We start from the raw sequence: 15,620 nt of genomic DNA, 5'->3' as shown, positions 1-15,620 counted from the left end.
CTTTGGTAATATGCAACAACGTCTGTCAACGTTCGATTCGAAGGAAATGAGGAAGTGTTGAAAAACATTGTCTGCGCCATCTTGCCTTTTTTGAAATGCCACACTTTTGTCGTGCACGGCAGCCATTTTAGATGCCTTGACCAGACCCACTCTCTGCACGCTGTCGATTCGTAGCATGGCTCCCCACCCTCGCAAGCATCTTCCCCAGGCACTGGTCACCTCCGCTCTCTGTCTTATGCATCGGCAATAAACCTCCCCCCATCTGCGCTGCTCTTCCCTGAAAATCACACTCTGTGCCCGCCCGACACCTCCCTTTCGCCCTATTCACTACCGCACCCTCTGACACTCCTCTTCCTCTGTGTCCGATTGTCCAGGCTATCACCTAGCCCTGCAGATGTAGTTTATGGCCCCAGCTGTAAAGAATCACCCCTCTTCAAAGGAGTTATAGTAGATCAAGGCCCACACCCGATGAGATCCGTCACACCACACGTGTTCCTACTATCTGAAAACCATCCTGTATTGTGATTGGGGAGGGGACCGAGCCTGAAGCGGAAGATTCCAGGAATGACTCTTTGTACATCAAAGTTTTTACAATTATGTGTCACATTAAAAATATATAGCACTCCAACAAAGTAGTAGGAATATAAAACTTTAATAACATATAAATATATACAACAAAACAAAAACAGTAAAAACATTTAAACAACGAAGAGACCGTGGCAATTTCTTTTGAATTCCTGATGAGGACATGTTACTAGTTCTTTCAAATTATGAAAATTCAGAAGATGTTGCCTGGGGGTGGGTCGTCAGTAGCAGTCTGTTGTGCGAATAGTTCCAAGGCAGCAGAACGCGCTGAAATCTAGATGGCACGAAAGTGATGTCTAGTAAGTTGCCGCCCAGCAAATAACGGCGTGGGGTGCCGCGGGGGTGAGTGAGTCCAGTAGGCACCACAGCTATTCTTACCGGCATTGCAGAATTACTGCTGGGGACAATGCCTGTGCTGTAGCAGGGTCACAGCAGAAACAAAAAGGATTCTGTTGAAGATGTTGTTGGTTTTCAATTTGAAAACAGTTCTGGTGTCAACTGCTATGCTAATGTAGTGGTTAAAGTTTTGTTTTCTCTAGAAAATGTAAAAGAGGGGGAGGCAGTCCAAAGTTCCGTTAAAAGGGCAAAGGAAAGGATCGGTGGTTTGAACTATCAGTCAAAAAGGGGAGGGGGTGCAACAATTTTTCCTACCGGGTCACACTGTGCTTTCACCGGAACTGAGGTCTGCAGGATTCTAGTAATTCAAAGTGAGGCTGGCGCCAGCATGGGAGCGCCGACGTCCCGCGGATACAGTTTCGTCACTCCACGGGCGATCATGGCAGTCATTCCCCATCGGGGGTCGGAGACTCCCGCGGCTCCTCTAGAATCTTCAAGGTTGTGGAGGACTACGGTGGTGGAGTCAACCAGTGACCGGGCCATTTCTTTATGCTGGACCCGCTCTTGCCAGGTCGACCGCCATTTTGAGAGTTCGGTAGATACTGGCGATCGCGGGGTCAAATGAGCGGACGGGCTCCACCCTGCCGGGCGAGACGTTGCAGCATGGCCACAGTGGAAGAACCCTTTTCCGGGCGCCTGGAGCGCTGAGGGTGCAGCTGGGAAGCCTCCACCTGGGGAGGCGGGAGAGGCCTGTTCGCACCGTCTCTCCCTCCCAGTGCACCCCACGGCGTCTCGCTTGAGATTTGTTATGGCCGGACCAGGCGATGAGGACGAGGGGGGGGGGTGTCGGAGGCATGTGCAAGACATCCCCCCCCAGTGTTGTCGCAGCCATTATTCAAGAAAGAAGAAGTGTCCCGTCCGTCTTCGGGCCGGGCTTCCGGTAGATGTCGGCCGGACGCCCCTGGCTCTGGCCCCATGAATGGGTTTCTTGGTTTATCGGCTGCAGCCGGATCCCGTCGGCCTCGGCCCCCCGACCGTTGGTGGCCGGACCGGAAGAGCATGTGGCGGGACTACCTGCAACTCTCAAGGGCCACCGCGGCCGGACTGGGAGAGAGAGGGGAGGGTCGAGGAGACATTCCCCCCCCCTGCAACTGTTCAGCGTTGTTACGGCAATCCCCTGGCCGGGTCCCGCTGGCCTCGGCCTCTCCTCCGGCTACACCCTACGTTAGGATCTCCTGGCCGAGGCGTGGCAGCAGGACCCGCCTTATATGGGCTGCTCCCGGCTGGGCGTAGCCGCAACCCTGCCCCACCTTGGAAGTTTCCAGAGTGGGGGCGGATGTTCTACTGACTTGCATTTTCCCTAGTCTATCGATTTTTTTGGCGTGGCAGGCGGTGGGACAGCGAGGGGTGATTTGGTTTCTCTTACTGTTTTTCTGGTCTCTCACCACTGGCATATTTTAACGTTTTCTTGTTTCTAGGACATTAATAGGTTTTATCATTACGTTATGTTATCGTTTCTTTGTTCGTTGTTTAATAAAAGTTCATGTTCATCAGTGGCCTACTGATTTTCGTTTTCCTATTCTTTTCTTTCCAGGTTGTTTCATGCTAAAGTTTCTGTTAACAGGATACAGTGATCACTTCGTTATTATTGCATATGTCCTTTTCACTAGGGGTGCTCTCTGGTCGGGCCAGATGACGTATCTCTAGTAAATGGTCCGGGTGAAACAGGTGCATCAATCAGTGGGGAGTAGATAGGCATGACAGATTACAACGGGGGAGAAAGGTCCGCATTACGTACCCTTTCACTATTTGCAAAGATTTTCCTACGTATATTTGCAAACAGGGAATACCTCCAAAAAGAACCAATTCCCAAACAGTCAATGTTTGGGGAAACAATCAATCAATGAGGAACAAAATAGGCACGACGTGTTAAAGGTTTGCGTTACCTACCCTTCACTATCTGCAAAGGGAGAGAGAATATTCCTATTCTTCCTCGTTTGCAGGCAGAGAAGATTCTTAAGAGAATCAACTTCGAACAATTCAATGCTCGATTCAAACAATCAACAAGGGGTACTGTGAACACAAATGAACGCCGCTTATGTACATACACATTGGTATTATCAACAGGTTGTTCCTAATGTTTCTATTTTAGGGAGGTCAAAAAGAGATCCCATTAGTGGCCTACTGATTTTGCTCGATTCCTTTTGTTTTTTTACACGATTTTTCGCTATCTGCAAAGACTAAACAGAGTATTGCGACTCTGTGCTTGTTTGTAAATAGAGAATGAACCAAAGAGAACAATCAATCAAATGGAGAGAGAAGCAGGCACGACGGATTACAACGGGGGCAACGGGGGCAAAGGCCTGCGTTAACTACCCTTCACTATCTGCAAAGAGAGAGTACTCCTAATAGAAATGAGGGGTGGGGGGCAGCATTCAAAGCAGATCAGTGTGCATAAACACGAAAATGTTTTTACTTACCACGTACTTGACATTCGACAGCTTATGATATTTGCTATTAAAAAACCATTGAAATTCACTGAAAAAACCATAGGTTATAGACCATATATAGTTAGGAATTAGCATCTAAAAAACCTTATTTTACTCACACAAAACCATTGAAATTCCATATATAGTTAGTTACACTAACTATATATCGCGCACCCGCAATCCACTGCTGATCATGTCACATATTACATCATTCATGACATGGTCAGTGACATCACTGATGACATCTCAAATGACATCACTGATGACATCACTGATGACATCTCATTTGACATCATTCTTGTGCTAATACGATAAATCTCTTCAGACTCTAATATAACCTTAGATACACTCAGTGTATACAGACACTCACACACTGCCACTCATCCATGGAGTTACTCACACACCCAGTCAGTCATGCAAAGAAACAATCTCACCTCCATTTCTTCAACTATACAGTTAAACACACCTTACTTATTGAAACATATACTAACACATATTTACTCTCTTATACAATCCCTGATACAAGTTCACAATGATCGATACAACCACTCACTCATTCAGTGGCTCTCATGCACAGTTATTTATATATGCCAACTCTCACATGTACTGTGTTTAACATATGTACTTACTATGACATGTAGCATTGAGATATCCATTCACTCATCAATACACTCATGCACACAGTCAACTGCCCATGTAGCTGTTTCCACATGCAGTCTTGAACTCATACACCTAGTGAATAAACTGCTCACACATCTATGCATAGAGTCACACACCTTCCAGCCACCCCCACACAAACTCAATCTCCCATAGAAATACTTGGGCAACCAATTAATAACACATATAGCCTCTCGTATAGCTAATGATCAACACATGCAGCAGTTTACATCACAACAGACATAATGATGCACAAATTAAGACAGTTTAGTCACTAACCCATGCATTCAGTGAGACACATTTAATCACTCACTCATACAGTCAGTCACGCACCTACTAAATCCTTCATCCAGACACTTATACATCCACTCATTCTTCAATATGTAAGACATATTTTAACTTTACAGAAACATACAGTCACTGGATGTTGTCATCAGTGATGTCATCAGTGATGTCATTTGAGATGTCATCAGTGATGTCATCAGTGATGTCACTGACCATGTCATGAATGATGTAATATGTGACATGATCAGCAGTGGATTGCGGGTGCGCGATATATAGTTAGTGCAACTAACTATATATGGAATTTCAATGGTTTTGTGTGAGTAAAATAAGGTTTTTTAAATGCTAATTCCTAACTATATATGGTCTATAACCTATGGTTTTTTCAGTGAATATATATATATATATATATATGTACTGTAGTAAGGTATATTTGTGAAATATATTGCAGTGTTGTTTTTATTACGCATTTATTTTTTTAAATAATTATTTTAAGTACTGTGGTACTTTTTAGGTAGCTTAGCAGTCCTCTGTAAACTTCATTAAAGTGTATAAAGTAATAATTTCTAATAAAGTAATAAAACTCTTTTTCCCTACCTTTACATATATATAAAGTGCCCCAAATTTCCTATGCACTTATAACCCAATCTAACAGAGTTCTATTTCTAAACCACAGTCAGACTAAGGGCCTAATTATGACTATGGCGGTCTATAGTGGCAGTCCGTGGACTGCCAGACTGGTGGCACACCCACACGTATTACAAGTACGGTGGTTGGACCGCCACTAGACTTCTGCAACTGCTGGGATACTTGATCTTGCAGCGGTGATGCAGTGGTATCAGGCTGCAACATGCTGGAGTGCTACGAGTTTCCTCACTGCCATTCTTCTCATGGCACTGAGCCTGCAATGAAAAGGGTGGTGGTGATGAAACTCAGGGGCCCCTAACAGGGCCCCCTGTTGCCTCTGTGCATGGGGGTGCATGCAGGAGGGCTCATGTTGTGCCCACCTGTATTTTTGTACCCCCTGATCCTGCATGGAAAGAAATACATAACATTGTGCATTTCTTTCCGTGCAGGAACAGGCTGCAGCAATCTCACAGTAGTTCATGTCTAGGGCACACCTATGCGTCTTAGATACACACCGCCATGGACCTCGGTAGCAGGACTGCCTGACCTGGATTCCATTCGGAATCCGGCGAGCAGTTTGACTAAGGGTTTGGCGGTCTTGCAGCAGGGGCTGGCATGGCAGCCCGCTGCAAACTCGTACTCAGGCCCTAAGTACGGGCTAAAAACATGGCTGCCTTTTAAGTAAAGGCAGTCATTAGTTCAATCATATACTTCCTTGTCATTTGCATGTACTTGCTGTATACCGCAGTATTACCACAGTACACCACGGCCAAATTCATCACTAAGTCTTTGTGCCTTATAACAAAAACATGGCTGAATTTTCATGAAATGCGAGGGAATATTCTTTCCCGACCATAATCTGTATCCCTCGCAAATTTCATGGACATCCGTTCAGCTGTTTTGGCGCTATGTCTGATACAAAGGCCTATGGAAAATGTAACGGGTGAAAAACGTGTTTCAGAACTCCCATTTTTCTTTGCACCTCGTTAACGAAACACCATACAACTTTGCATCATCGTGAGGGCGGAGCTTGCCTGGCCTCAAGAAGGGCACAGTGTAATCGCACCTCCACTGACATTGCTTCAATCCTACAGATATTTGCTCCATCCATGGCCATAGAAAGAGTTACATGGGCGTGACGAAAAGCCCGAGGGCCATCTCTAAAATGACTCTATTTGGCCCGCAGCAGGCACATCGATGGCATGGATTTTGGGCTTGATTCAGTTGTGAGGGTAAGGCATACCTGAAGTCCGGAACACCTCCCCTTCCTTGACTGACACCGCTGGAGCGAGCGTGGCTGGCGAGGGCCCCTGTCATGACAGTTGGCTCCTCATTGTTGGTCGTGCGGTGCTGTCGCCATGCTCGGCACGATCAGGGGAGCTGCTCCCCAGATGGATGCAGAGTCCTGTGTCACACGGACGTGCACAATTGTGGTGAGTGCGTGGGGGCCAGTTGCCTGTGGGCACCCGGGCTACTCTCTAGCATGGGTCTGTGTTGCGCTGCTGTGGCACAAGCTGGCTGGGCTACATGGGGTTTCACAGGCATTTTAAAATAACTGCACCAGGTGCATCGGATGAGAAATTCTTTGAAGAGCGGCCTACTTGGCGGTGGTGGATCGTTGTGGCCCTGAGGCTCTCTGAAACATTCTCACAACAACGGGCGGACACTAAGGGGGCCAATCCCCTGAGGGGCAGCTAGTGGGTCATTATCAGGCTTCTGTGGCATGAGATCGGTTGTATAAGGTGCTGGAAGAAAAGAGCAGAAAGAGGGCAACTGATGCTCAAAGTCACTTTGCAACATCTTGACACTCATGGTGGAACTGGAACCCGTCTGGGAGTGAGCACCATTACGGGCACCGGTGTGGGTTGAGTAGACTTGAGCAGAGACAATACTGACCACTGCGGCCCATGGCTATGTATAATTGCTTGCACCACCAGAGGTGGAGATTACACCCTGGGCATAACTTGTAAGACTGCCACCCCAGGGAGTTGTGACAATGACTGAGGGCACCTGCGGCACCATGATGGGAAGCCAGATAAAACGCAATCTAAACTGCAGTTCGACCAGCGCAAATCATCCAGGCTGAGAGAGGAAGAAACCGATGCAGAACTGGGAGAGCAGAGTGTCTCCGGGTCAGAACTGGGAGGTGATTTGCGGCACATTCTCGAAACTATGCAGCAGACTCCCTCCACAATTATTGACAGGAAAATAGAGTCTCTCTTACTATATGAATCGAATGTCAAAGCTATTAGATAAACTCACTGAGAGAATTGATATGGTCGAATTAAGGGTCTCAGGAATTGAAAATCACAATGTGGAGGCCTCAGGCACCCAGAAACAAATAGGGAAACTGGTGGAGCTTCTGCAGGCTAAGGCCGAAGACCTTGAGGCCCACTCCAGGCGCAACAACCTGCGCAAAGCGGGGTTTCCGGAGTCAACCCCGCCCGGAAACATGGAGTTATATGTTGAGAACCTCCTGGCTGCGCTGTTGGGATGTGAGACGTTTTCTTCTATCTTTTTAGTTGAGCATGCCCATCGTTTGCGCGCACCAAGACCTCCATTTGGGGCCCCACCACGTCCCATCAAAGCTTGCTTACTGAATTATAGAGACAGGTACGCAGCATTAAGGAGAGCAAGAGAACTTAGTTCACTCAATCATGAGGGCTCTGTTTTGTCATTGTATCTGGATTTCACCCGCTAGGTGCAGGAGTTGCGCTGGCGATTCGCACCCATCAAACGTAAGCAGAGAGAGAGCTTAACATTGACTATGTCACTTTCGATAACAAAGCAAATATCCATATGAACCACAACAGCGCACAGCAAGCACTTAAGAGCTATGCCAAATCGCAACCCAATAAGCAGGTGCAAGAGAATGAGTCTGGGGACAATAACATTTTGGGAACGCTTGATCAAAATGACTGACGATCTACCGGCTAATTATACAACTTACAAACAGTAGCGTCAGTGGTAGGATTATTGTGTAGTTTATGGAAACCCATCCTTAATTAATACGCAGAGGAGAGGGTAGATGCTGCACTCCGAGTTGGGGACAATATTTTTTTATTTTGATTAAGTGATAATAGTGTGCCACAGTTGCTGTGGTGAAGGGCTGTGAGCCATCATTTGCATAACATGATAAGGATAACCTGCAGTCCTGATGTCCAAGTGTTATTTTTTGATTAAACTTTATAGTTGTAGGCCATGGATAGCTATATTGTGTGGAATAATATTTGGGGCAATGTTTGAGTTTGCAACAGGTGGTTGGGCACACACCACCATCACGTGTAATACACGTTGTTATTGGGTGGGATACAGGGGTTCAAAGGGAAGGGAACATGTTGTCCTGTCAAATGTTCGAGGACGTGACGTGGGTGGGGGAGGGGGATTAAGGAGCAGCCATTAATTTGCAGCAGCAGCTCTGATGACATTGTAGAGTCCTATCTATGCAGTAACATGATCACTGTAACAGTTTGCATGTGCTATAGGCATGAGTGGGGGGTGTGACTAACCGACTGCACAAGATAACACAGTCAGCTTTTTAATTTGGAATGTCATAGAGTTAAATAATCAATGGAAGATACATAAGGTGGTTTTATATTTGCTTCGGCATCATATTAATGTGGTGGTGCTGCAGGAAACTCATCTAGCACCTTACTCCGGGTTATTGTCACAGAGAAGGAGGAAAGGTACCTGTGTAGCAGCTGGATTTACCACACATGCACAGGGAGTACTCATATGTGTCCGACAGGCTGCTAACATTAAAATACATTCAGTAGAAACAGATCCCAAGGGGAGGTTTGTGTTTGTACAGTGGCGCGAAGGTAATTTAGATGTGCACATGGTGGGAGTATGTGGTCCAAAGTACAATAACCCCCAATTCTATTGTTCGTTACACAACAAGCTTATTACATACTCGAAAATGCCCACTTTATGGGGAGGTGACTTTAATTGCATGCAATTCTCCGCACTTGATTGCTCAAAAGGCACTCTGCGTAGTTCCTCGTCAGTAGCTAAAGCAATCGTGGAAGCCAATGGGTTAGTGGATATATGGCGGTACCACACCCCAATGGGCAGGGAGTACACACACCACTCGTCAGTACATGATATACACACGCACCTAGATTATTGGATGGCCTCCCGAGACTTACTACCCTCTATTACAGACTTCGAGCACACACCACATACTTTTTCAGATAACTCCCTGGTCAAACTAAAGCTAAAAATCGATGACTTACAGCTTAGGGTTCAGACGTGGTGCTTTCCCCAGTATTCATTGTTGGACACTGTATTTAAGGATAAGGTATCGAAGGAAATAGACCTTTATTTCTCTACTAATCTTGGCAGTGTCCCTAAAACGCCTACCATATGGGAAACCTTCAAGGTCTAGATCCAGGGAATTGTCATATCAGAACACGCGGGGGGAATGGATTGTTATCAGAACCAATACCTATTATGGGAGGTACAAGGCAGGGTTTGCCACTTTCCCCCTTGTTGTACACACTGACTGCGGAGCCGCTGGCGTACGCACTGCAGGAATATCATGGCCATCGTGGTATTTGGTTCCTGCGGTATATTCTGATAATCACTGCATACGTGGACAACAGGCTATTGTATGTCCATAATCCAGCACAGCACCTCACACCAATTCTACATGAGGTAGAGCGTTTTGACACCGCTCCAGAACTGGATGGGGTGATTGCAGTGCTGGAGGACGCGGCAGGAGTGAAGTTTACTGCGACCCCCTTAATGGCCCTTATGGGATATGTCAAAGATCTGCCCAAGGGAATGCGTGAGCTAATAGCATTGGGTTTATTGATAGCAAAGCGAAGGATAGCATTGCATTGGATGAAGAGCCTGATACCCACACTCAAACAATGGTACGCTGATCTGTCCTATTGCAATGCACAATCCGATAATTTCAATGCACCCATACCTATACGTTGCAGACCCAAAGACATATGGGGCCCATCCAGGCACACCCTACTCGCCAAGTTGTGGCAGAAGAAGCGGGGGAAGGGCACGATAGCATGGGGAATGGTTGATCAAGTTTAACCTTGCCCTTTTTTTTATTGTCATTTGACAGGTTCGGGAGGGATGGATGGGGATGTATTGATGCTGGATTGGGCAATGAAGTAGGCTGATACTGTGCCACAGGGTTGTATTGCCGATTGAACGCTCTCCCTGTTTCTTAAAACGTGATATATAAGTTCTAATGCACAAGGTCATTACCCTCTTTTGCTTGCACTTGAAGTGGTTAGTGTAAACTGCACTGTTGTTGTCAACCTATTGCTTGCTTCTTCTTTTGATTTTTTAAATTAATGTAATAGCTACTGAGAATAATGTATGTATGCAAAACAAATTAAACTTTGCATCATCAACGAATGTAAAAAAAGAATCGGTCTGCAAAGGTTGGGGAGATTTTTCAAACAGTGCAAAGTTAATACTAAGCAAACATTTGAGGAATTCGTATCTCTAGGAATCCTAACTATAACTGCAGAGTGGCTTACATACATGTTTATACATAAGTTGTTCAGATTTTGAGTATCCAATAGCCGTTGCCTTTCATTCTCTTTCACTCCGCTCCTCATTCCTTTCACCTGGAGCCACATTGTAGTCAGTTATATTAGACAGAAAACGACTTGAATATTTCTTGCATTTACAAGGTTGAAATTTGTAGATTAAGTCAGGGTACTGGTGTAGTGTGATTGTATAAATAAAACAAAAATGAAAAGAAAATGTTATGAACAAGACACTGTAAATATTTCATCAACAGCAAGCATTGGCCCCCATTCATTATAAAGAAAGTTCTGACATACCCTTCCCAAAGTTGATAACCGAAATCCTTTTGCTTTTTCTTTTCCGGCATTCTCGTTCAAATAGTTCCCAATTGCCAGAATGTACCCGAGCACTCCTACAAAGGATTGACTTGCCAGAAGTTGCTGGCAGACTTTCACGATCTGAGATATTAACTGAAAAAAACATGCTTAGGGTAAAATATCTACATCAAAAAAACAGTCCTTTGCTGACCAACAAAACAAATGGGCATGGAAGCACATTACAACTGCTATCTTACACTGACCCGCAATCGCTTTCAGAAATTCGTATTCTACATATTACTATGGCATGCCTTAATGTGCAACATTTTTTTTTTCTGTGACTGAGGACCAATGTGTGCTATTTTTTTTAAGTTTCCAGTTTATGTTTGCTCAACATTGGGAATTCAAATTCATTTTATTTCATAATCTTCTCCAATTATTTATATTAATAATAAAATGAAATAAAAACATACTTTCAAACTATCTACAGGGTCTACTGTGTGTATCGCCTCACAACGAAATACCTCTAAATTTACTGTCACTCAGTAGACGTAAACATCTTAACTCTCAAAACAAGCAACATAATTTCATAGGCAGCAATGGGTTTAACACTGCAGCATTTCGTAATCGCCGCTAATCCTCTAGGGAAGCGAAGTCTCTAGAAAACTATATCAAATTGGCATCGAAGACAACATCAACATATTTGCCTTTACTTACAGGATAGAGGTCCTTCATGCAGACCGGAAGCTCTCTTACGTTTAGTAAAAGGTCCAGCCAAATGCTTAAGTGGGGTATTTTACACATCTGCAAATAGAAAGGAAGTCTGCTGAAAATCAGAATACACCAACAAACAGCAACAGTATTACTCTGTGATACTCTCACCTGGAGCAACACAAGCCTTAACTGGGATTTATGAAGCCACACAAAGCCACCTTGCATGGGTCTGCATGGTTTAGTCAGTCCAATGTAGCACAAGGCCGCGCAACACGCTGCCTTGCATTACCTTGAGGCAGGAAGCCGTTCCATTGGTGGAGTGTGGCCATTTGCACACATCCATCTGTGGATTTTGGCACATTCCCAGATTTACAAGGAGTTGTATACCTGGCAATTCGTCAGAATGGTAGGCCTCCCAGACTCAGGTGAATGAGGAAAAATATCTTTGCTTCTCCTCATTACTTCTCTTCGCATCATACATAGAAAAGAGGAAAATGCCTTTAATGATTGTTTTTGTGCAGAAAGCTGTCCCTTTCTGCCCCAAAAAATCCTGCTCATAATGCAGGCACTCCTGCACCACTTTACAAAGGAGCCTGTATTTTTGCTAGGCAGCACACAGTGCACCAGCACAAGGAGGCAACAGGAATGCATCATATCTATGCAAACAATGCACATTTCACCCAACTGAGAGCTGAAAGTTACCTTGCTGCACTACATTACATGTGTTAGTAAATCTGCTCCGTAGAGTCCATGTCTTTGTTTTACACTCACCTCATTTAGAAAATGATCAATACAAAACATGAGAACTCAGTGAGTAATTCGAAGATGGAAATCTGTATGTTCAATTTACAATTGGGAGCAGTGTGATTGGTTTCGAAATGCTATGACATGCTACTTTGGAGTTTCACCCCCCCCCCACCACTCTACGTGCGGAATACTTCAAAATAGACATAGTTCTTGAGTGATAATTATATTGGTACCTCTACATGTAGTAAAATAAATGTTTGAAATTATAACTAGAAATTTCCATTAAATAATTAATCAAGAAAAAATTATTGCAATATGAGGTATAAGTGCCGTCCTTCTGTACTATCTTTGAACTTACAAGGGGTGCATTTTTTGGTATGTTCTACAATGGCTTTGTTTGCATTTTTGAATCCTGGGCATCAGGTTGATTACTAAAAACGGATGAAAATAAGCACCTGCAGTTTTTCGCTGTTCCATTGGCGCAGGTTTTTAAATGTTTGGAATTCACAAAAGCTGTCCAGGTTGCACCTGAATACCTGCACCATTCAAAGTTTTCCAAGCATAAATCTGGTCATGTTTTGTCAATTTCATTTGTGCATATGATAGAAAAACGATCAAGGCCAAGCAAAATCTTTTTTCTCTATGGCAACACAGATTTTATGGAGTGTTCCCTTACTCTTTCCACCCTGGAAAGGGATATATTCTGTCTCTTGAAATGAGAAAATCCTAAACATTTCCCAAGGTGGGAAGGGATCGGAAAAGTGTTGTTTGTGAATATCAAAAAATGTGGAGGTTTTTGGACTATCTTCCAAAGTGCTCTCACTCTGTATACCCATTCTGTTACCAGAAGTATCGTTAGCCCAGACTGTCACCTGCCAACTCACATGGTGCTAGCGTGTGACACATGATATCCACTCCCTTCACACGGGCAGCCAGTGAGGGGCTAATATCACACAGTGACAGTGACAGTGAAAACGAGCTGACAAACAATGTAACAGTGAACTTCCAGCTTGTTTGTCGAGGCTTTGAATTGCCGATGTCCATTAAGGGGTGTGAAAACCCCACAGGACATTGGTACCAGTCTCAGCAAGCTTTATTTTTTTAGGAGGAAGGAATTTGGTGGGTGGGGTGTGTGGGAGCAAAAGTGCCAATTAGGTACGGCTGCGCACACGTCCCCGTCCCATCCAAGGCCCTGCCCCATCCTCACACAGTGAACATTTTTTTTTAGTTGGCAGGTCTGTTACTCAGATGGAAATATCTGGGCAAGTACATTCTTTTACTGGTGCAAAACTTACTTCTCTGAATTCAAAAATGTGTCTTGTCCTCACAAAAAGGCTGTTTGCACAGGTATGTGAGACTTACATGTGCAAATAGGTATGTGAATACGGCCCTAGGTATTTTGAATACTGAGAGACTCCTAAATAGCCTCCTTCTGCATGTGCCCTGCAATAAACTCAGACTTTGTGCTTAATTTAACACATTTGACAAGTGGGTGCAAAGGAGTTGCCTTACTGTGAAAAGTCCAATTGTAAAATGCAAGCTAAGAGAAAGTATTTTCCGTACTTTCATCAAAAAAGGATAGCATGAGAATGGTTGATGGAGGCTTGTGTGTAAAGTAAATGAAATCTGTTTTGTGGTTTAATAAGCACATTTTGTATTTGGTAAGCCAGCTGTAAATGTGTCCAGAAGATGTGTCCATGTGTGCAAACTTCATAACTGAAATATGAGCTTATGGTAGGTATTTTCATCATTTTCCTTTAAAACAATAACTTTAGCTTAATAATGCAATTTGTGCACAGGATGCAGAGATCTTTAATTAAAAGAGTGGCAAATTTACCTAAAGTCTATTTTTGTAAGGAAATGGTACAAACTCTACACTTGTAATCATAGTTAAACAAATATGATGAAAATAATGGAAACATTTGATTAAGTCATTTGATGAAGAATTTTTTCATAAAGTGTCATAACAGTTGGACGAAGTTGTGTGTTGATAACAAAAGGGCGAATTCTGCCTCACTGGCAGCACCTTATGCCTCAATCATTATTTTTCCACTTCCACCTCATAGTTCCTGGAGCACTGTGATTAACTGCTAGCTTCAAAGGCTTAGGGGCATATTAACAACACGTAGCGATAATTATCGCTAAACGCGCTAAGGGCGTTTTTTTCTATCGCTGCTTTTTATCGCCATGATACCGCTGTATTAACAACGCTTTGCGCATTGGCGATATAAAATCCAGCAATAGCGGCGAAATGCAGGATTATCGCAGGAAATCCAGCGATATGACATCAGCGACAGGGAAATCCTTGCTGATAGGCCATGTTGGAGTTAGCCCATCAATCCACCTCCAATGGAAGAGATGGCTAAGTCAGAATTTTTGCAGGAATTAAATCCTGCGATAAAGGCGGCTTAGTGCGCCTTTTCCTCTCGCATGACGGGTCAGGGGCAGCCTTGTTAATATGGCGATGCAGAGTTAGCGAGTGTTTTCCATTTAGTTTTGCTAAGGTGCGCCCACTGTGCGTGTCATTTGCGATAATAATCACTGACATGCAAAGTGGAGTAAAAAGGGCTGCTAACTCAAGGAAATACACCTTAGCGTTTTCTTGATAATTGAGTGGAAAAAAAATCACAGCTTTTCGGCCGAAAACGGCCATTAAAGCAGCAAAATTGGGCTTGATAATACGCCCCTTAGAGTACAGTGGAATTTTGAAAAGCCCTACCTAATGCCAGTAAAGGATTCCTGGCAGACACCAGGACCCAGCAGTGAATGTGTGGTAAGTTGACCAGCAGGAGTGGGTAAGACAAAAAAAAACCCTTTCCTAAAGAGATTCAGATTTCCAAGAAAGCATACATTTTCACTGGCAGCTCCTTCATAGGAGCTTCTTTCCAGCCTTGTGAACCAGTCGGTTTGTAGTTGACTGCAAATGATTGGTTGCTGCTTTAAGTGCACCAATCTACATATTTTCTGTATGGTCCTATAAATGAATACAAGCTTCTGGAAAATAATTAGAAATCTTCTTAGCAACTGAAGCAGCATTTTCCAGACGTTTGCCTCATGGGGGACAGTTTAATCTTTACAATTGTTTTTCTGGTGGAAATCTGATGCCATGTTCACAGGTATACTGAAGGACAGCATTGAGCACTACTTCAGATTTCTGAACAGGGTTGTTGACCTGCTTGTACCAGAAAACATTTCTTGACAATATTATGTGCAGATATGGGAATAAGAAAACCTTTTCCTGTTTCGAACCTTCTAAATAGAAACTGAGGGCGTATTTATCATTTGTTCACGCAACACAACACAGCAAGACAACTTGCTGTTCTGCCTAAAGTGGAGAGGGCAGGAATGCAACAACAAGTTATGACTC

At 44.0% G+C, this 15,620-nt stretch overlaps 1 protein-coding gene across 1 annotated transcript in view; it reads right to left on the bottom strand.

Moving 5' to 3' along the window:
• The window catches only part of LOC144766720 (disheveled-associated activator of morphogenesis 2-like), a 902,367-nt gene that overhangs the window by 85,740 nt on the left and 801,007 nt on the right, over nt 1-15,620 (bottom strand). The window contains exons 10-11 of the mRNA XM_078650477.1: nt 11,510-11,596; nt 10,793-10,945 (exon numbers count right to left, since the gene is read on the bottom strand). Coding sequence (XP_078506603.1) covers nt 10,793-10,945; nt 11,510-11,596 — 240 coding nt within the window. The remainder of the gene's footprint in view (nt 1-10,792; nt 10,946-11,509; nt 11,597-15,620) is intronic.

Source organism: Lissotriton helveticus, chromosome 7 (genome assembly GCF_964261635.1).
Source record: "Lissotriton helveticus chromosome 7, aLisHel1.1, whole genome shotgun sequence".
NCBI lineage: Eukaryota > Metazoa > Chordata > Amphibia > Caudata > Salamandridae > Lissotriton > Lissotriton helveticus.
Note: the sequence above shows the minus strand (reverse complement) of the source record. Positions and strands in the feature narration are given on the sequence as shown.